This window comes from Lepus europaeus, chromosome 22, assembly GCF_033115175.1.
Source record: "Lepus europaeus isolate LE1 chromosome 22, mLepTim1.pri, whole genome shotgun sequence".
In the NCBI taxonomy this organism is placed as follows: domain Eukaryota; kingdom Metazoa; phylum Chordata; class Mammalia; order Lagomorpha; family Leporidae; genus Lepus; species Lepus europaeus.
Window position 1 is genome coordinate 8,250,620 of NC_084848.1, and position 15,931 is coordinate 8,266,550.

The 15,931-nt window shown below is 60.3% G+C and overlaps 1 protein-coding gene across 3 annotated transcripts in view; it reads right to left on the bottom strand.

Moving 5' to 3' along the window:
* The window catches only part of SYNE3 (spectrin repeat containing nuclear envelope family member 3), an 81,884-nt gene that overhangs the window by 41,608 nt on the left and 24,345 nt on the right, over window positions 1-15,931 (bottom strand). For all 3 annotated transcript variants that reach the window (XR_009864838.1, XM_062181854.1, XM_062181855.1), the window contains exons 2-4: window positions 3,180-3,328; window positions 1,497-1,669; window positions 65-374 (exon numbers count right to left, since the gene is read on the bottom strand). Coding sequence is in view for 2 of the 3 variants with exons in the window: in XM_062181854.1 (XP_062037838.1) it covers window positions 65-374; window positions 1,497-1,669; window positions 3,180-3,314 (618 nt within the window). In the remaining variant the exon portion in view is untranslated. The remainder of the gene's footprint in view (window positions 1-64; window positions 375-1,496; window positions 1,670-3,179; window positions 3,329-15,931) is intronic.

Below are 15,931 nucleotides of genomic sequence, written 5' to 3' on the forward strand. Positions count from 1 at the left end.
GAGCGGGTGAGGAGATGGGCGAAGGAGCGTGGACAGGTGGGAGGCGAGAACCCCCAAGCCTCACCTGGGCCTTGGCCTTCACGGCATCGTACTCGGCCTGCATCCTCTTCTGGGCCCCCTCGTCCACGCTGGGGTCCCCGATCCTGTTGAAGAGGGAGGCTGCCTCCTCCAGCAGCCGCTCCAGGAGCACGGCCTGCTGGTCCACGTTTTGCAGCAGCACCTGGGCGTGGCTCAGCTGCCACTGCTTCTCCTGCAGCCCGAGCTGCAGCTCCACAGGGGGCTCCAGCGTGACCGTCATCTTCTGGAACCAGCGGTAGAACTCATCCTGGGCCAGCAGGTACTCACTCCAGTGCAGCCACACCCACTCGATGCGGCTGTGGGCAGAGACCACGGGGCCGTGAGGGGCCTGGCCGGGAGCCACATGTCTGCCGCTCCCCAGTGCGGATGGGGCGTGATGACGTCCTGTCTGCCTTGGAGTCACCTGGGCAGCTGGGGAACTCACTACATCCAACAGGGTCAGACCCTCCTGTGCTACAGGTAAACTCCCAGGTGATGCTCAGATTCCAGACGCCCCTGAGAACCGCCAGCCTGGGTGATGAGCTGGCGAGCCCTTAGCCACCAACACCCAAACGCTGGCCCTGAACTCCCACTACTGCTGCACAGATACCCCCCAGTCACTTCTCCATTGCATTGCAACTCTGAACACAGTGACGCCAGGCCCTTAGCACATGCCTGGAGGAGCCTGCTTGCAGAGGACAACGGCATCTGTGGGCTTGGTGTCCCCATTGGGGGCAAGGGGCTGGGGGCCTACATGTGGGTTCCAGGGGTGCTGTGACCTTGCAGTGTAACTGTGCCCTTGAACCCACCTCGGTTTCCCCGCCTGTAATGGAACACGGCAATGGCCCTATTTCCCCAGCCAGCGTCAAGCCACCTTGCCTGGGGTGTCAGGTGGAAAGGTCTGGGAAGCAGAAAGTTCTGTGCAAACCCATCCTCGTCTCATGCATGGCCTTGCTCAGGGCCCTGAGGGCCCGGCGTGTGCCTCACCCCGACGTCTACCATCCCCGTCTTCCTCACGGCCTCCAGGGGGCGCTGGATTACTCCCCCAGCCTCAGGTGCAACCACCCAGGAAGTAACCAGCACGCCAAGTCAATGCCAGGTCTGAGTCTCTGCTCCCCACCCCGCCCCCAACCCCAGCCCAGCTCCCTGGTGCGGGCAGAGAACCCGGGCTGTGGTGCTCACGGCACACAGCCGCCCTGCCATTCTCGGCCGGTCTATTAAGCACTGTTGGCAAACACGATGGGCTCCCAGCATCCCAGTGTCCAATCCTCATTAAGCGTGATGCTAATGAGAGGCAGCAGGGCTGGCCTGCGTACCAAGGGAACATCCTGCCCCCAGGGATCCCAGGACTGCCGCGGTGTCCCTTGGGTCAAGGCCCCTGGCCAGCACAGTAGTGGGCAAGGAGGGCCCTGGCCAGGTCCCCTGCCCCAGCCCCTTACCTGTGACAGTGAGTCATGTAGGTGACCGTCTCCTCCCACTGGGCTTTGATGTCCCTCAGCTGGGCCAGGACCTCAGGCTTCTGGTCTTCATGGCAGCAGGCCAGCAAGGCCTCCGCCGCACCCAGCACCAGGTCCACCTTCACGCGCCCCTCGGGCTCCAGCCGGCAGATTTTCTGTGGCGGGCACGAAGTGAGGCACAAGGCAAAATGCAGACGGGCCTGGCCTGGCGAGGACAGTGGCCTCGAACAGGGAGCTGGGACTGTGAGGCCGGATGCGCTGGGCTCAGGCTGCAGCCCCGGCACCTGGTCTGTGACCTTGGGCAACTTGCTGATGGCTCTGAGGGCAGGGGGCAGGAGGCAGGAGCCGCGGACGTGGGCGCAGGACTGCCCGATGCTGTCCAAGGAGAATGAGTGCCCTCGCTCCCTGCCAGGCCCAGAACTCAGACAAGTCCCCACTCTCCGTGGACTCGGTTTTCCCATCTGCAGAATGGAGGCCTTCCTTAGGAACACACCCGGCTCAGATAGTTTTTCAGGGATGGGGAAATGCGTGTGAAATCCCCATCACCATGCATCCAGGGCCACGCCCCCAGCCCTGCACCTGCTCCCACAGGTGACCAAGAGGCAGGGGGCGGCGGTGTCTCCTGCAGGGTGACTCAAGGACACTCCGTGGCCTCACCAGGCTCCCCCGAACCTCACGGAGGCCTGAGACGCTCCCTCCAACTGTCCCCTCCCAGCTCCCCTGCCTATCCCTGCGTCCACTGAGCTCATCTCTGCTGGCTTCTCCCCTTCCTCCTTCCTCTCCCAGGGCGGGGGCCTCCCCTAATAAACGTATTGACCAACTAATCACAGTCAAGGTCAGCCTTTGCCGCTCCTGGTTGTTAGTGGCGGCAGCCAAAGCTTGGTCTCTGCGGTGGAAAATGACCGGATCCCAACTCCAGGGCCACCTCGCCCACCTGCATGACCTCTGTCACTGGACTTAAGGCCGATGCAATGGGGAGAGAGTGACTGCTCTCCGCCCAGGGGGACAGCGAGCACTAGTGACGCGGGGAGTCCCTGCGGGCTGCCCGGCCATGCTGCCTGCTCAGTGGCTCAGATTCGTGTTTATATTATCTTTAGTTCCCTTCAGATCTGCACTCACACGTTTGCCTGGAGCTCAGGCCCAAGCCCCCAGCCTGTCTCCTTGGGGGCAGGCGGTCAGTCTTCTCAGACCAATGTCCGGTGGTCTCAGACCCTTCCCTGTGGAGGGGTAGGGGAGAGGCTCCTGCCTGCCACAGGCCGCCCTGCCAACAGCCATGTGGGTCTGGATCACTCGAGGACTCTGGGTCTCCTGTCCTCGCCTGGAGGCAGCGGTCACCATACCTGCTTGGTCTACCACACCTGCTTGGTCTACCACACTGGGTTATGATACGCATTTAGAAATATCACTAACTGGGGCCGGTGCTGTGGTGCAGCAGGTGAAGCCATTGGCATCCGGCATCGCCCAGAACCTGCCAGGGACGCAGAATCCCAGACAACTCCTGGACCTGATCAGAACCTGCATTTAAAGCACCCCCCCCCCCCCAGGAGATCTGCACACAGAGAAATATGCGGCTAGTCTATCCCTTCCATCTAACAGATGGGAACACAGAGGAGCGGGAGGCACGGGGGAGGATCACACAGCCACCCGGGGCACACCCCTGCGTACCTCTGTCTCCCGCAGCCGAGCCTCCAGGGCCGCGCGGGGCCCCTGGGTGTTGTCATTGATGTGCAGCCGCTCGTGTACTGCCTTCATCCACTCCTGGGCGTCCAGCACGCTCCTGTGGAAGTCCTCCTGGCTCATGGCACCTGCAGGGGCTGCGCAAGCACCACACGAGGTCAGGCACACAGGCAAGGGTGCAGGGGCTGCAGGGCACACACAGCTGGGATGAGCCTGCCCCCTGTGCCCCGCCAGCACCCCTCCTGGAGCTCCCAGATGGGCGACATAGCCAGAGGCAAGTGAGATAGGGGGACAGATCTGGCCGCCCTCCCACGGAGCTGGGGGTGCGGGTCCTGGCAGAGATTCCCCTGGGCCACTCAGGCCGCCCTGCTCCCCTGTTCCCCAGCTTCAGGTCTGGGGCGCTGCTCGCCCACCACCTGAGGTTGGCGGCCCCCAGGAGATGGTCTCAGATTCACGGTCTGAGACTCGGGACCCGCGATGATTCCTGATGTGAACCAACCAAGGAGGCCTCAACCTAAGGAGCACAGCTTTCGGTGTGGGCCAAGCCGGCAGCAGCCTGGGCCCCACCCGAGAGCACGCTCTGGGGCCAGGATGGTCGTGTCAGCTGGTGGGCTGTCCACTTCTCCACCAACTGGGGTCCATGGCACACATTGCTAATTGTTGTATTTGAATGCTGAGTGGCCCTATAGGCCTCCGTGTTAAAGATCTGATTCCGGTGCTGCGGTGTAGTGGGTAAAGCTGCCGTCTGTGGTGCCAGCCTCCCCTATGGGTGCCAGTTTGACAGCCGGCTGCTCCACTTCTGATCCAGTTCCCTGCTGGTGTGCCTGGGAAAGTAGCAGAAGATGGTCCAGGTCTTTGGGCCTCTGCACCCACATGAGAGACCCAGAAGAAGCTCCTGGCTTCTGCTTTCAGCCCAGCCCAGCTCTGGCTATTGCAACCATTTTGGGAGTGAATCAGCAGATGGAAGATCTCTCTCTCTCTCTCTCTTTAACTCTGCCTTTCAGGTAAATAAATAAATCTAAAAAAAAAAAAAAAAAAGAAAGGAAGAAAGAAAAAGAAAATAAAGGTCTGATTTCCAGGTAGCATTATTGGGAGGTGAGGAAACTTCTAGAAGGTGGGCTGAGAGGGAGGTCCTTTGGTCATGGGGGCGTGTCCTCAGAAAGGAGCTCTCCAAGAAGGTTGTTGTGAAAACCTGAGTTTGGGCCCAGCCCCCTCTCTGCTCCTGGTTTGCCACATGAGCCTCTGCCCCCGGGGCTGGGCCACGGCCTGCATCATGGCTGCTTGAACATCCAAAGCCATGCGCCGCATAACCCTGCCTGCCCCTCACAGCTGGTCTAGCTCGGCTATCTCCTTACGGAGACAGCGCTAACTGATCTACCAGGGTCTCCCACCCAGCCACCCACCGACAGCCACCAGCCCACATCCCAGGACTCAAGCAACTGACCCAAGCGAGAGAGACGAAACCGGCTACCGCTCCTGCCCAGCAAGACCGTCCCCTCTGAGAAACGGCCCACCCCTCGCCTTCCCCGGGCTGGAATGCAAAGGCTCAGGTTTTGTCACATGACTGAGTTAAAATCCCATTAAGCCCAGGCAAAGTTCTTCCATGCTGCTGCCCGAGCCGTCGGCTTAACGGCCACCATTGAAGCTATTTATAGCTGCGCTGGCTGTGCAGGCACGGTCCGGCCTCTCTGCCAGGCTCCTGCAAGGCCTTGCACAGTGAACCCGACGTTGTCGACGCAGCCCAGACATGGACAACCCCAAACTCCCCCAGCATTATTAAAAATGCAAATCCACAGAGAACAAGAAAGAACCCGAGTGCCCAGTGACGGAGAGTTGCTTGGGTGATGACGGCACACTCGCGGTTTGGATTTGTTCAGCCAACAAAACATAAGCTTGGGGCGGGCGTTGTGGCACAGTGGGTTAGAGTGAAACACGGGACTCCTGGCATCCCGTAGCGGAGCGCTGGTTCCAGCCCTGGCTGCTCCACTTCCAATTCAGCTCCCTGCTAATGCACCCTGAAAGGCAGTGGATGATGGCCCAAGTTTTTGGGCCCTGCCACCCATATAGGAGACCAGGACGGAGTTCCAGGTTCCTGGCTTCAGCCTGACCCAGCCCCAGCCATTGTGGCCATTTGGGGACTGAGCCAGCACACAGAAGATCTCTCTCTCTCTGTCACTCTGCCTTTCAAATAAATAAGCAAATAAATATTTTTTAAAAATAAGCTTAAAATGAATGCACTGAAGGAGCATTTTGAGAAAATAATAATGCCAGAAAGTGAGACAAAATGACATGCTTAGTAGTGACAACTCCACAACTAAGGTCAGCGACACAGGCAACAAAAAGCCAGGCTCCTGGTTGGGAAAAAGGCGGGGGAAGCTTGCCATGAGGGGGAGGGGCCACGTGACTGACCCAGAGCCAGGGCTGTGGGCAGAAGGGACTTGGCCCCATGCATACCCCACGTGACCCTCAGGCCTTGGAGGTCACGTGGTTAAGGACGATGTTGGGGGAAGGGGGGTGCAGGGAAACTCTGGTGGGATGGTTTTTTTCCCACTTTCACTTTCTCTTAAGAACTTTTCCAGAATTTTCCAGAAAGGGCCTTTTAACATTGGGACTCTTAACATCTCTTAACATTGGCTGCACTGTGCGTGGGCCCCTTCGTCTCAGCCACGGGTGTGTTGTTTTGCAAACTTGTGCGGGGAGGCTGGGCACGCAGCCCGGCTCCACCGGGTGACGTGGAGCAGGTGGCTCCCGCGCACTTTCACAGCTGCCCTCCTTCCTACCCAAAGGTGCCGTCTGCAGCCACACCCCGGTTTTGCATCCTCTGGGAAAAGCAGGAGAGAACGCGCAGGCATTTGAACTGCTCCTCTCTAGTGTGCGACTTGCCTGCCTTCCAGAAGCCCGGCTTTTATTTACTAAAGCAAGAAGTGGGGGCGGGGGACAGAAGGGAGTCTCAGATGATGGGCAGCGACTGCAGGGGCAGCCAACGGGACACAGCAGCTGATGGAGCGGAGCAGAGCGGGCTCACAGAGGGCCGCGGGAGGCTGGGGGCCGAGTCCGGAGTCCCGGGCCTCCCGGCCTACTCCACTACACCTCACTGAGACACAAGAATCAAGCCCAGGCTCTGAGCAGGCTGGGGACAGCGGCCACAGCAGCAGCAGATACTGCTGGGGCGGGGACGTGGCTAAGACGGCTCTGGGGGCGTCTGTATCCCGAACCGGAGCGCCTGGGTTTGATTCCCAGCTCTGCTCCCGATTCCGGCTTCCTGCTCGTGTGCGTCCTGGGTCGCAGCAGTAAGGACAAGTAGTTGGTCCCTGCCACCCATGAGAGAGGCTGTTGGGTCCCTGCCACCCATGGGAGAGGCCGTTGGGTCCCTGCCACCCATGGGCGAGGCCTTAATCGGGCTCTCAGCTCCTGGCTCTGTCCCAGACCTGGCTGTTGGGAACAGCTGAAGAATGAACATGCGGATGGGGATGGAGGCGCTCACTCTGTGTCTCTGGGTCTCTGATGATGAGGATAATAATAATATAAAGCAGGCAGGCACCATCCCTGATCCAGGGCAGCTCTCAGGAGGAGGGATAAGCCGCGCACGGGACCTGTGAGTGGCTGCAGGCAGGTGTGCTGCAAGCCAGGAGGGGGGGAGGGGCAACTTTCTCTCTGAACCCCCTTCTCAGAACAAAGGCTTTAAATGCAGAGAATTAAAGGAAACCAATCATTAAGACCCAGCTATGGAATACTAAAACTCAACTCGGCGAGAGGCTCTCTCACACACACATTTCATTAACACATTAAATCCCAGCCCCTAACAACGGGCCTCCCAAGCACTGCAATGCTGAAGTTGGAGATGAGCCTAAGCGGCGTTTCAGGGCATCTGTCTACTGCACGCACCCCAAAACAGGGGTGACGACGTTCCAGGCACTCTGGATCCTGGAAGGGACTTTGCTTGTTCCCGTCTCATGGCTAACTGCAGGCAACTCTCTCAGCTGGAAGTGAGAGGCAACAAAGAAGAAGCCAGTTGGCTACCCGAGTTCATGGGCCCTGACTCCTCTCTGCGGGCCTCTGTCAGTCCACGGTCCCAAGGGAGGGTGGTGCTAGCAGCCAATGGACGCGGGAGCCTGCTCCCGTACAGAGCTGGCAGTTAGGAAGGGGCCCAGAAAACCCAGGCACGGTTGACATAAACACCAGGAAATCAGCCTCCGTAAGTGGCCCCCACCAGAAGCTTACAGGGCCCTCCTGGCCTCGTTCCTTCTAGAACCAGAGACATGGAGGAGGACAGACTGACACGGCCAGGTGAGCAGGGGATGGCACATCCCCCCATGAATGAAGCAGCTGGGTCCCCAGGAACTCAAATCACCTCCCCCTCACCACCCCTCGAGGCGGTAGCCTGGGAACCGGTGGAGAAAGCTGGGGTGGGGGCAGGGGCCAGATCAAAGCCTCAGGAGCCACATCCATGACCTTGCACTTGACCTTGAGGGCAGTGGGGAGCTGGCAAGGGTCCAGGCAGGTCCCTGGGGCCTGGGCAGGTGGAGAGGGAGCACTAGAGGCAGCACAGGGAACAGCAGCGGCCCCGGCCAAGGACAGGTAGGGCTGCAAGACCAGCACGGCCGCACGTGTCTGGGAAGCCTGAATTCTCAGCTTTGGGTGAGTTAAGTGCAAAGAGCGTTTTACACAAAATGGAACTAAGGGTTTCCAAACCAAAGCAAGAGGCTCCAGGGAGCATCCCTGGGGCGGGGGCCGGAGGCAGGACACAGGGCCCCGGGTGTGTTCTGGAGCTGTGCCCGCTGGGTCAGGGGCGGGCTGGCCCTGGTCTGCTGGACGGGATGGCCAGGAAGGAAGCAGCCTTGGGTGTCAGCACCAAAACCCTTGTAGGAACTTAACTGCCATTGTTACCAGCAAGGAGGGGTGGGCCTTCGAGGTGTGACTAAGTCAGGAGCCCATGAAGGCTGAAGCCAGCGCCCACGGAGGGCGTGGGCTATTGTCACAGAGCGGGGTCCGGAACAGGGATGGGGTCGCCACCTTTCCCCGTTCTTGGACGTGTTCTTCACCAACACCTGACGCCCTCCACTGCGTTACGATGCTGCAGAAGGCCCTCGCCAGACGCCGGCGCCATTGCTCTTGGACCTCCCAGCTCCAGAACTGTGAGCATAAATCTAGATTCTTCACAAATTCCCAGGCTCAGGTGGGTTACAGTGGCCAGCAACAGACGTTGTGGAATAGAAGCAATGGATGGACAGGTGGCAGAGGTGACCAGGGAGCAGACTGTGGCCTGAAGACGGAAACTGGGTCCCAAGCCCCAGGCCGAGGAGACTGACAGTTCACGGGGCAAGACTGTGTGCAGGTGCACTGCGGGAGAGCACAGGAAGCTTCCAGAACCTGAGATCCGAAAAAGGAGACCGTCATCAGAGCCCAGGGAAAGCTCAGGGTGAAGTGAGGAAGCTCCAAGTCACAGGAAGTGTGTGACCGATGGGAGGATGCTGCACCAGGTGATGTAGGCTTGGAAAAAAAGATCAGCCCCAAAGGGAAGGGTGCCAACATTTATGTGAGAATGACAGGCCGCACTGTGTTGGCTGTTTGCCTGAAAATCGCCCCAAGGGGACGTAACCCCCAGCATCCTCAGTGCGAGGTAGATTCCCCCCAGGAAGCAGCCGAGGTCAAACCAGGGGACCCCCCTCTCGGGCCGAGCCCTGCCACCAATTATCTGGGCTTGGCAGAGCTTCCTCTGGGCCACCCTGGGGACAGCCGTGGCATCTTCCTCTCAGGGCTGGCCCAGAGGACACCTGCTCAAGGTGTGTGGTGGGCAGGAGCTGCCCTCGCCTTCCCCCACCCCAGGTGAGGACAGAGGCTGCGGCAGCACGCCCAGGACACAGCCGCTCCAGGCAGCACTCAGACGCGAGCCCTGTTCTGTGGGATTCCGGAGCCCTTGCTTGTCTCACCAGCGCTCACTGCCTCCACTACGAAGCCCAGGTGCAGCTGCCTTTGTCACAAACTGCAGTACCGCCCCCGGGTCCCGCGTGGCAGAGTCAACCCATCCTGCATCCAAACAGGAGCCAGGGGAGCCGAGAAGCCACCAGGAGACAAAGGGGTCTCGGAGATCAACCACTGGGCTAGAAAGGCCAAGGAAGCAGATGCTGTCCCCAGACCCGGGCTGCTCGGCAGCAGGAAGCAGGAATTGGACACCCGAGCACCGCAGGAGACCCCACACAGAGCAGAGAGGCTGTCCAGAAACCTCCAAGCTTCTCCTTGTCCTGGCCACGTGGACTCACCTCTGGCCCAGCCTAGGGGAGCCTGCAGGGCCGGCCCTCCTGCAAGCCAAGTGGAGCAGGGGACCTGCAGGAAAGGGGGTGGGGCCCTCGGCAGGCTGTCTACTTGGGGACTGCAGGGGACGCCAGCTCCCTCTGCCCTGATTTCAGGCCCAACAGCAACTGGACGAGCTGCGATTTGGTCCCCAGGGGCCCAGGCTTGCAGCAAGCACAGGACACTTGCATGGGCAAAATCGCTGGTCCTGACTGCCTGCCGGGTCACGGCCGCGGATGGCCAACTGGGGCCAGAGCCCCATCTTCTGGGGGTCGGCTTCCTTTTCCCTCCCCTCCCTGGGTCCCACGAAGCTGGAGGAGACCCCACTTGTCTTGCTGGTGAGGCGCTGATACCACACAGGGTCCAGGCTGGGGCAGCACCTGCCTCCCCTCTCTACCACGTCCTGGGAGTGTGCTGCCTGCTGTTCAGTGGCCCGGATGCACTGAGGTTCCTGCTCCGGACCTAACCGAGACCCAGTAGAGAACACCCCTGAGACAGGACACCGGGCCTGCCGAGCCGGGAAAGGGGCAGAGTCCGGCGCGCACAGTGGCTGTCACGTGACTGGTGCGATCACCCCCGTTCTACAAAGATGGAAAATAAGACGGAGGAAAATCAGCGGCCCCGGGGGGTGACAGTAACAGCGAAAGCCAACACCTGCCCGGCATTCTGTGTGCACCTGACTCTAGACAACTCACTCACTCGTCCTACAAAGACCCAGGGAGACCCCGCTATCCCACTTTCTAGCTGAGAAAATGGAGGGTCAGCACGCTAGCAGCAATGTTCCCAGAGTCCCAGGGATGCTAAGTAGCAGAGTCAGAACTTCAGTGAGGACGGCGCAAGTCCAAAGCCCTTGCTCCTCCACCCCACAACACTACCCAGCGTCCACAGCCCTGCCTGGACCCCCGAGGATGCCCCTGAGAGCTGCCCACCCTGTGCAGGGAGCCTGGGGCAGCCCTCCCTCTCTGGGTCGTCACCAGTGAGCATCCAAGTCCCAGGAAGGGAACTCCAGGGCATAGACCTGGGCCTGGGCTCAAGAATCCAGGGCTTGGGACAACACAGAGTTCCCAGCTGCCAGGCGTCTTAGTCATCCTGTCCAGTCCACCCCAGCCGCCCACTGACACTTTGTCCTGGAACCCAGAAGGCCCGAGTAAGCCTCAGCTCTCATGGCAGGCCCTCGCAGCTCGGCCGATGTCCCCAGGGGCCACCCACCAAGGCTGAGCCAGAGCCAGGCAGGGCGTGCCCCATGCGGTGACTCACCAGGCCCTCCCTGAGTCACTCCTGCCATTCCCACCCTTCCACCCGCCTCCCCCTGGGCTCACCACGCAGATGGAATTTCAGGGACTGAGCCGCAGCTGGTTTTAATCCCAAGCCCGATTCCAAGGGGATTCCGGGGCCGCCCTCCTCCGTCTGCTCAGCATTGACAATGCTGCAGAGACCTTGTCCCGCGCACGGAGGGGTCGGCCCTCAGCTACTCTATCGCACTCCGCGGCACCTGCAGGAGGTGACCCCGGGAGCCAAGTGTGGCAAAGGGCCAGCGGGAGCCCTCCCCAGCACGGAGCGGCCATCGGACCAGGCACCTGCCGTTGTCTCATTCAACCTCGCAGCGGCCCTCCCAGGGGCTGAACCTAGAGTGAGAGACGACTCCTGGGTTTGTCCCATCTTCAGAGGTAACCAAACACAGGCGAGGAGACCGCACGGAAAACACCAGCCACCCTCTGTCTCCCAGATCCACAGCTTCCAGTCCTCAGAATCAACCAACTGTGGGTTGAAAATATTTAGGGAGAAAACTGCACCTGTACCGGAACAGGCCCAGCCTTTTTGGCTTGACTTCACTCCCTGAACAACAGTCTCGCGACTCCTCACGGAGCACTTACACTGTGTTAGGGACTAGGCGGAATCTGGAAAGTGCACGGGAGGATTGAACGGCTCCGTGTGGATCCTACACCACTTTCTATAAGTGACTTGACCTGGGGACTTTGCTGTCAGCTGGGAGGCCATGGTCCCCAGGTCCCGAGGGACAACGGTCAGTGGTTATGGAAACACCACTTGGTAAGGGGCTATGAGGGCCACTTCACACAGCCACAAGGCGGGCAGGGGCCAGCGACTGTTCTCAAGTGCTCTGAGCGGGACTGGGAGGCAGCCCCTCCCCCCACCCACAGAGGTAGGGGGCTCTGGCCCACCTGCTGCCCGGGGGCACTGCCCAGGGGTAGCCTTTCCAAGCTCTCCACCAGGAGGCAAGTCTGCAGGCTGCCCAGCGGAACACCTGGGAAATGCCGGCCTGGCACCCGCGGTCACACCGAGGAGGCTGAGAGGGGAGAGGCAGGAGGGCAGAGGCCCGGGTGTCAGGGCGTCCCAGGCTCGGCTGGGACGTGGCGCGTCTCGGGCCACGGGCTGGCCTCCGATCTGGGAAACAGCATTCACAAAGTCGGGGCCGGCTTTCTATGGCGAGCGACCTGACCTGCGCGAGAGTCGGAAGTCAGTGCAGGGGCTCCGATGCAAGGGGGTTTGTGAGGGGGGGAAGCAGAACCCGGCGCACGACTCCACAGCGCCCCCTCAAGGCCGAGGATGCACGCTTCCGGAGGCCTTCACACACCACACACATGCACACCACACACACACCACATACCACACATACACCACACACACCACATACCACACATGTGCACACCATACACACAGCACATACCACAAATACACACATCACATACCACACACGTGCACACCACACACACACCACATATACACACATCACACACCACACACGTGCACATCATACATACACCACATACCACACATACACACATCACATACTACACACGTGCACACCATACATACACCATATACCACACACACATGCGCATACCGTACACACATCACATACCACACATACACCACACACACACATGTGCACCCCCCCACACCTCCACACAAACTCTAGGGACAGTGGACCCCATCAGTGGTGCTGACCCTTGAGCCCGCCTCAGAACCCCCTGGAGGGTTTGATACCTGGGCCCCACCCCGGCTTCTAAGTGGGGGGAGGGGTGTCGGCACTGGGGCTGAGGTCCAGGACCTCCCTGGGAGAAGCCCTGGCCCAGAGGCTCGGGTTTCTGACCTAGACCATGGGTGTGTGTGGCTGGCACATTGAAGCGCAGACCGGGGCTGAGGCTGGAGCCAGGTGCTGCCGGGTGCTGTCGGGTTGGCTGGGGCTGGGGCTGGAGCCGGTGCTATCGGTGCTATCGGTGCTATCAGGTTTGAGTCACGGGGCCAAGATTAGGAAGTGAAAGCTCTTAGGCAGCAGCACAGTCCCCAGCAGGCTGCCCTCGTGGTCTCAGAAAGGCAGAGGCCCTCCTGCTCGGGGCTCCCTCCCCACCTCCCAGGGGCACTCTGTCCCCGGAGGGAGCAGCCCCAGTAGCTGCTTCTGTTCAATGCAGAGGCCCGAGGGCCCTCATCTGATTCCTGGGAGGCCCTGGAGCAGCCGGAGGGGGTTGGCTGCCCCCACCCAGGGCAGGGCCCTAAGCTGGAGGTGCTCCTGCACCCTCCCCTGCCTGGACCTCAGTGTGTGTTTCCTCCCCCTCCACCTCTGCCCTGGGCCACACCCTTCCCTCTAGGATACCCGGCGTCCCTGGAGGCTCAGCTCAGAAGGCACCTCTTCCAGGAAGCCTTCCCTGAAGGATCGCTGCAGCCCCTACCCCGTGCCCTGTGGTGCTCCTCCCTTCCCACCCCATGGAGCTCAGCAGGGCCGTGAGCAGCCAGGAATGAACGGAGCTTCTGCACATCCCTGAGGCCCAGGGGCGTCTCGCCTAGGAGAAGCCAGAGCCTGCACTCAGGGTACACAGGGCCCCTGTGGTCCCCGCATTCAGTGACTTCGGCACAACGTGGGGAAGAGGGAAGAGAGGGAGCCCTCGAGAAGCCGGGAGAAAGCAGCCTTCCCGGACCCCTGTGCATCAACAACACGAAACCTCCAAGGCCAGGTAGGGCTGAGTTCCCAGGTGGCCTGGGACGAGGCCAGTCCCAGGCGCTGCACCAGCCCCAGGCCTGCAGCCCTGGCCCCTCCCCGAGAGGGCCCCACCCCCAAGATGGAGCCAGCCAGGATGCCTTGTCCTTGTCTCTGCCCCAGCCCTGGGCCCTCACCTTCCCCAATGACAGCTGCCCCAGGCTCCCTGGTGGCCTGGGGAGAAGGAGGCAGGAGCCAAACAGCCCCTGCACCTCGTGCGTGTGGTGAGTGCGTATCCACAGACGACAATGTCCTGCAGGGAGGGGACATCCCGGACCCTGCCAGACCTGCCTGGCCGGCGGGACTGACCTCCCAGGATCTGCCACCAGAGCCAGCGCGCCTCCCTGGACACCTCGTCACCCCACCTGGCTGCCCTTGAACCTGAGTAACAAAGCCGTGACGGCCGCAGGGTACACGTTCCCCGACCCCGCTCCTGCCCTCGTGGACCTCACGAGTGACGGCTCTCTGCTGGAGGAACTCGGCTTTCAGTGGAAAAACCCTGCCCCCAACGACACGGCGTCCCACTTAGTTTGTGTGCCTTACGCAAACCTTTTAAACCTCCCCGTGGAATCCAGGGTCTGCAGGGAAATCTTCCTCGGACCCCCCCCAAACTGAGAACCTTAGGCTGCAGGAAAAGTGGGGGCTCAGAGACGCACAGGATGGGTCCACCTGCCCCTACAGCTCATCGCTAGGCTGCCTCCCACTGCTGGCGCTCCTAGAGGCGTGAGGGGGTCTCTACTGCCCCGGCCAGTACTGCCTGGAAAGTCCCCCCTGCTCACCACCACCTCACCCCTGCACACCTCCTCCTAGCAGTCTTCCCTGCTTTCCTTTCCAGATTCAGCTCACAGCCACTCACGGGGCAGCCCCAAGCTTGTGTGCCCCGGGCAGAAAGGACCTCTCCCTTCCTGGGGTCCCCGTGGGGCCTTGGGAGTGCCTGCATCTATTGCACTGAGTACACACTTTTCCACCTTCTGCTCCCAACAACCACATGGGGTAGGAGCAATCCGTGGGCCCATTTCCCAGTGAGAAAACTGAGGGTCAGGGTGGCACAGCAAGGTTACTGATGGAGCAAGAATGGCCACCAGCAGCCCTACTGTGCTGTTCGGGCAGGGTCAGTTCACCGTACCCACCGACCGGCTGGACAATGAGGGTGCCATCACTTGAGCAGCTTTATTGGGGTGCAGTCGATAAACAGGAGGCTTCACATGTTTAAGCTGCACAATTTGCTAAGTTTTGACACAGATGGTACACATATAAAACAAGCACCCAGTCAAGATAACCCCCCACAGGAGGACACACCCATCACCCCAAAAGCTCCCTGAGGCTGTCATCCCTCCTCCCGCCCACACCGTCCCAGCTGACCCCCATCTGCCCACGGTCACTATAATCTGCATTTCCTAGGGTGCTGTACAAACGTGGAACCGCCTGGAACAGTGTAACTCTCGTTTGTATGCTCCGGGGAGGGGTTTCTGGTTTCTCTCTCCCTGCACAAGTACTGGAGATTCACCCCTGTGGTCAGCTGGGTCAATGGGCCATTCCCTTTTACTGCTGAGTAACAGCCCATGGTATCTCTCCACCTTTCGTTCACCCACTGCAGGGCAGTTTTGGGCGACTGCAAATCAGGCTGCTATAAATACCTGCACACGGACGAAAGCCTTCGATTCCCCTGCATGGAAACCTAGGAGTGGAACAGGTGCAACGTGGGGTTGGTGCCCAGTCATGTGTTTAAGACACCGCAAATGTCTGCCAAGCGGCTGCCCCGCTTTCTGTTCCCGCCCGCAGTGTGTGAAGTTCCAATTCCTGTACATCCTCACCAACACTTTGTATGGCCGGTCTTGCCCATCCTGGCCCCTCTAACTGGTGTGCAGTTGTCAGGTAGGAAGTCAGATGTGAGCTTGTGTGTGTGTGACAAAGGCCTAAGGAGACATCTCGGTCCAGCATCTGTATCTCAAAGTCATCTCGATAACCTGCCAGGTGGGGGTCCCGCCCCTTCTGCCTGACAACCTTCCGGGTGCAGCCCAGTGTCTGCACTTCAAAACGATCCCATCCTCCAGGGGTCCTGCCCATCCTTCCTCTAACCAGGCGACGCCAGCCAGGCTTCCTCCTGTCTGGTAACTTCAGGGGGAAAACTCAGATAGGAATTTTTCACATTTACATCCAAGAAGTCCTTTGTTCCAAGAGGAGCGGAGGCTGGAAGACAAGACACATCCCCTTAAAAGCGCTCTCCCCCACCCCCGCCTCAACCGGACAGCGCACTCAGCCCTCTGCCTCTCTGCTGAGCCGCCCGCCTGCCTGGCCAGGTGTACTCTCTCCACTCAACCATGTAACCTCGCTCTCCCCCAGTCTGAGCGACTGGGCGCTCTCTCTCAGGCTCTGTCTGGCGAGGTGCCCATCCGTTCTTACGGATGTCCCCGCCCTAATAAACCTCGCTATTTTACTTTCCACTACTCTGTCT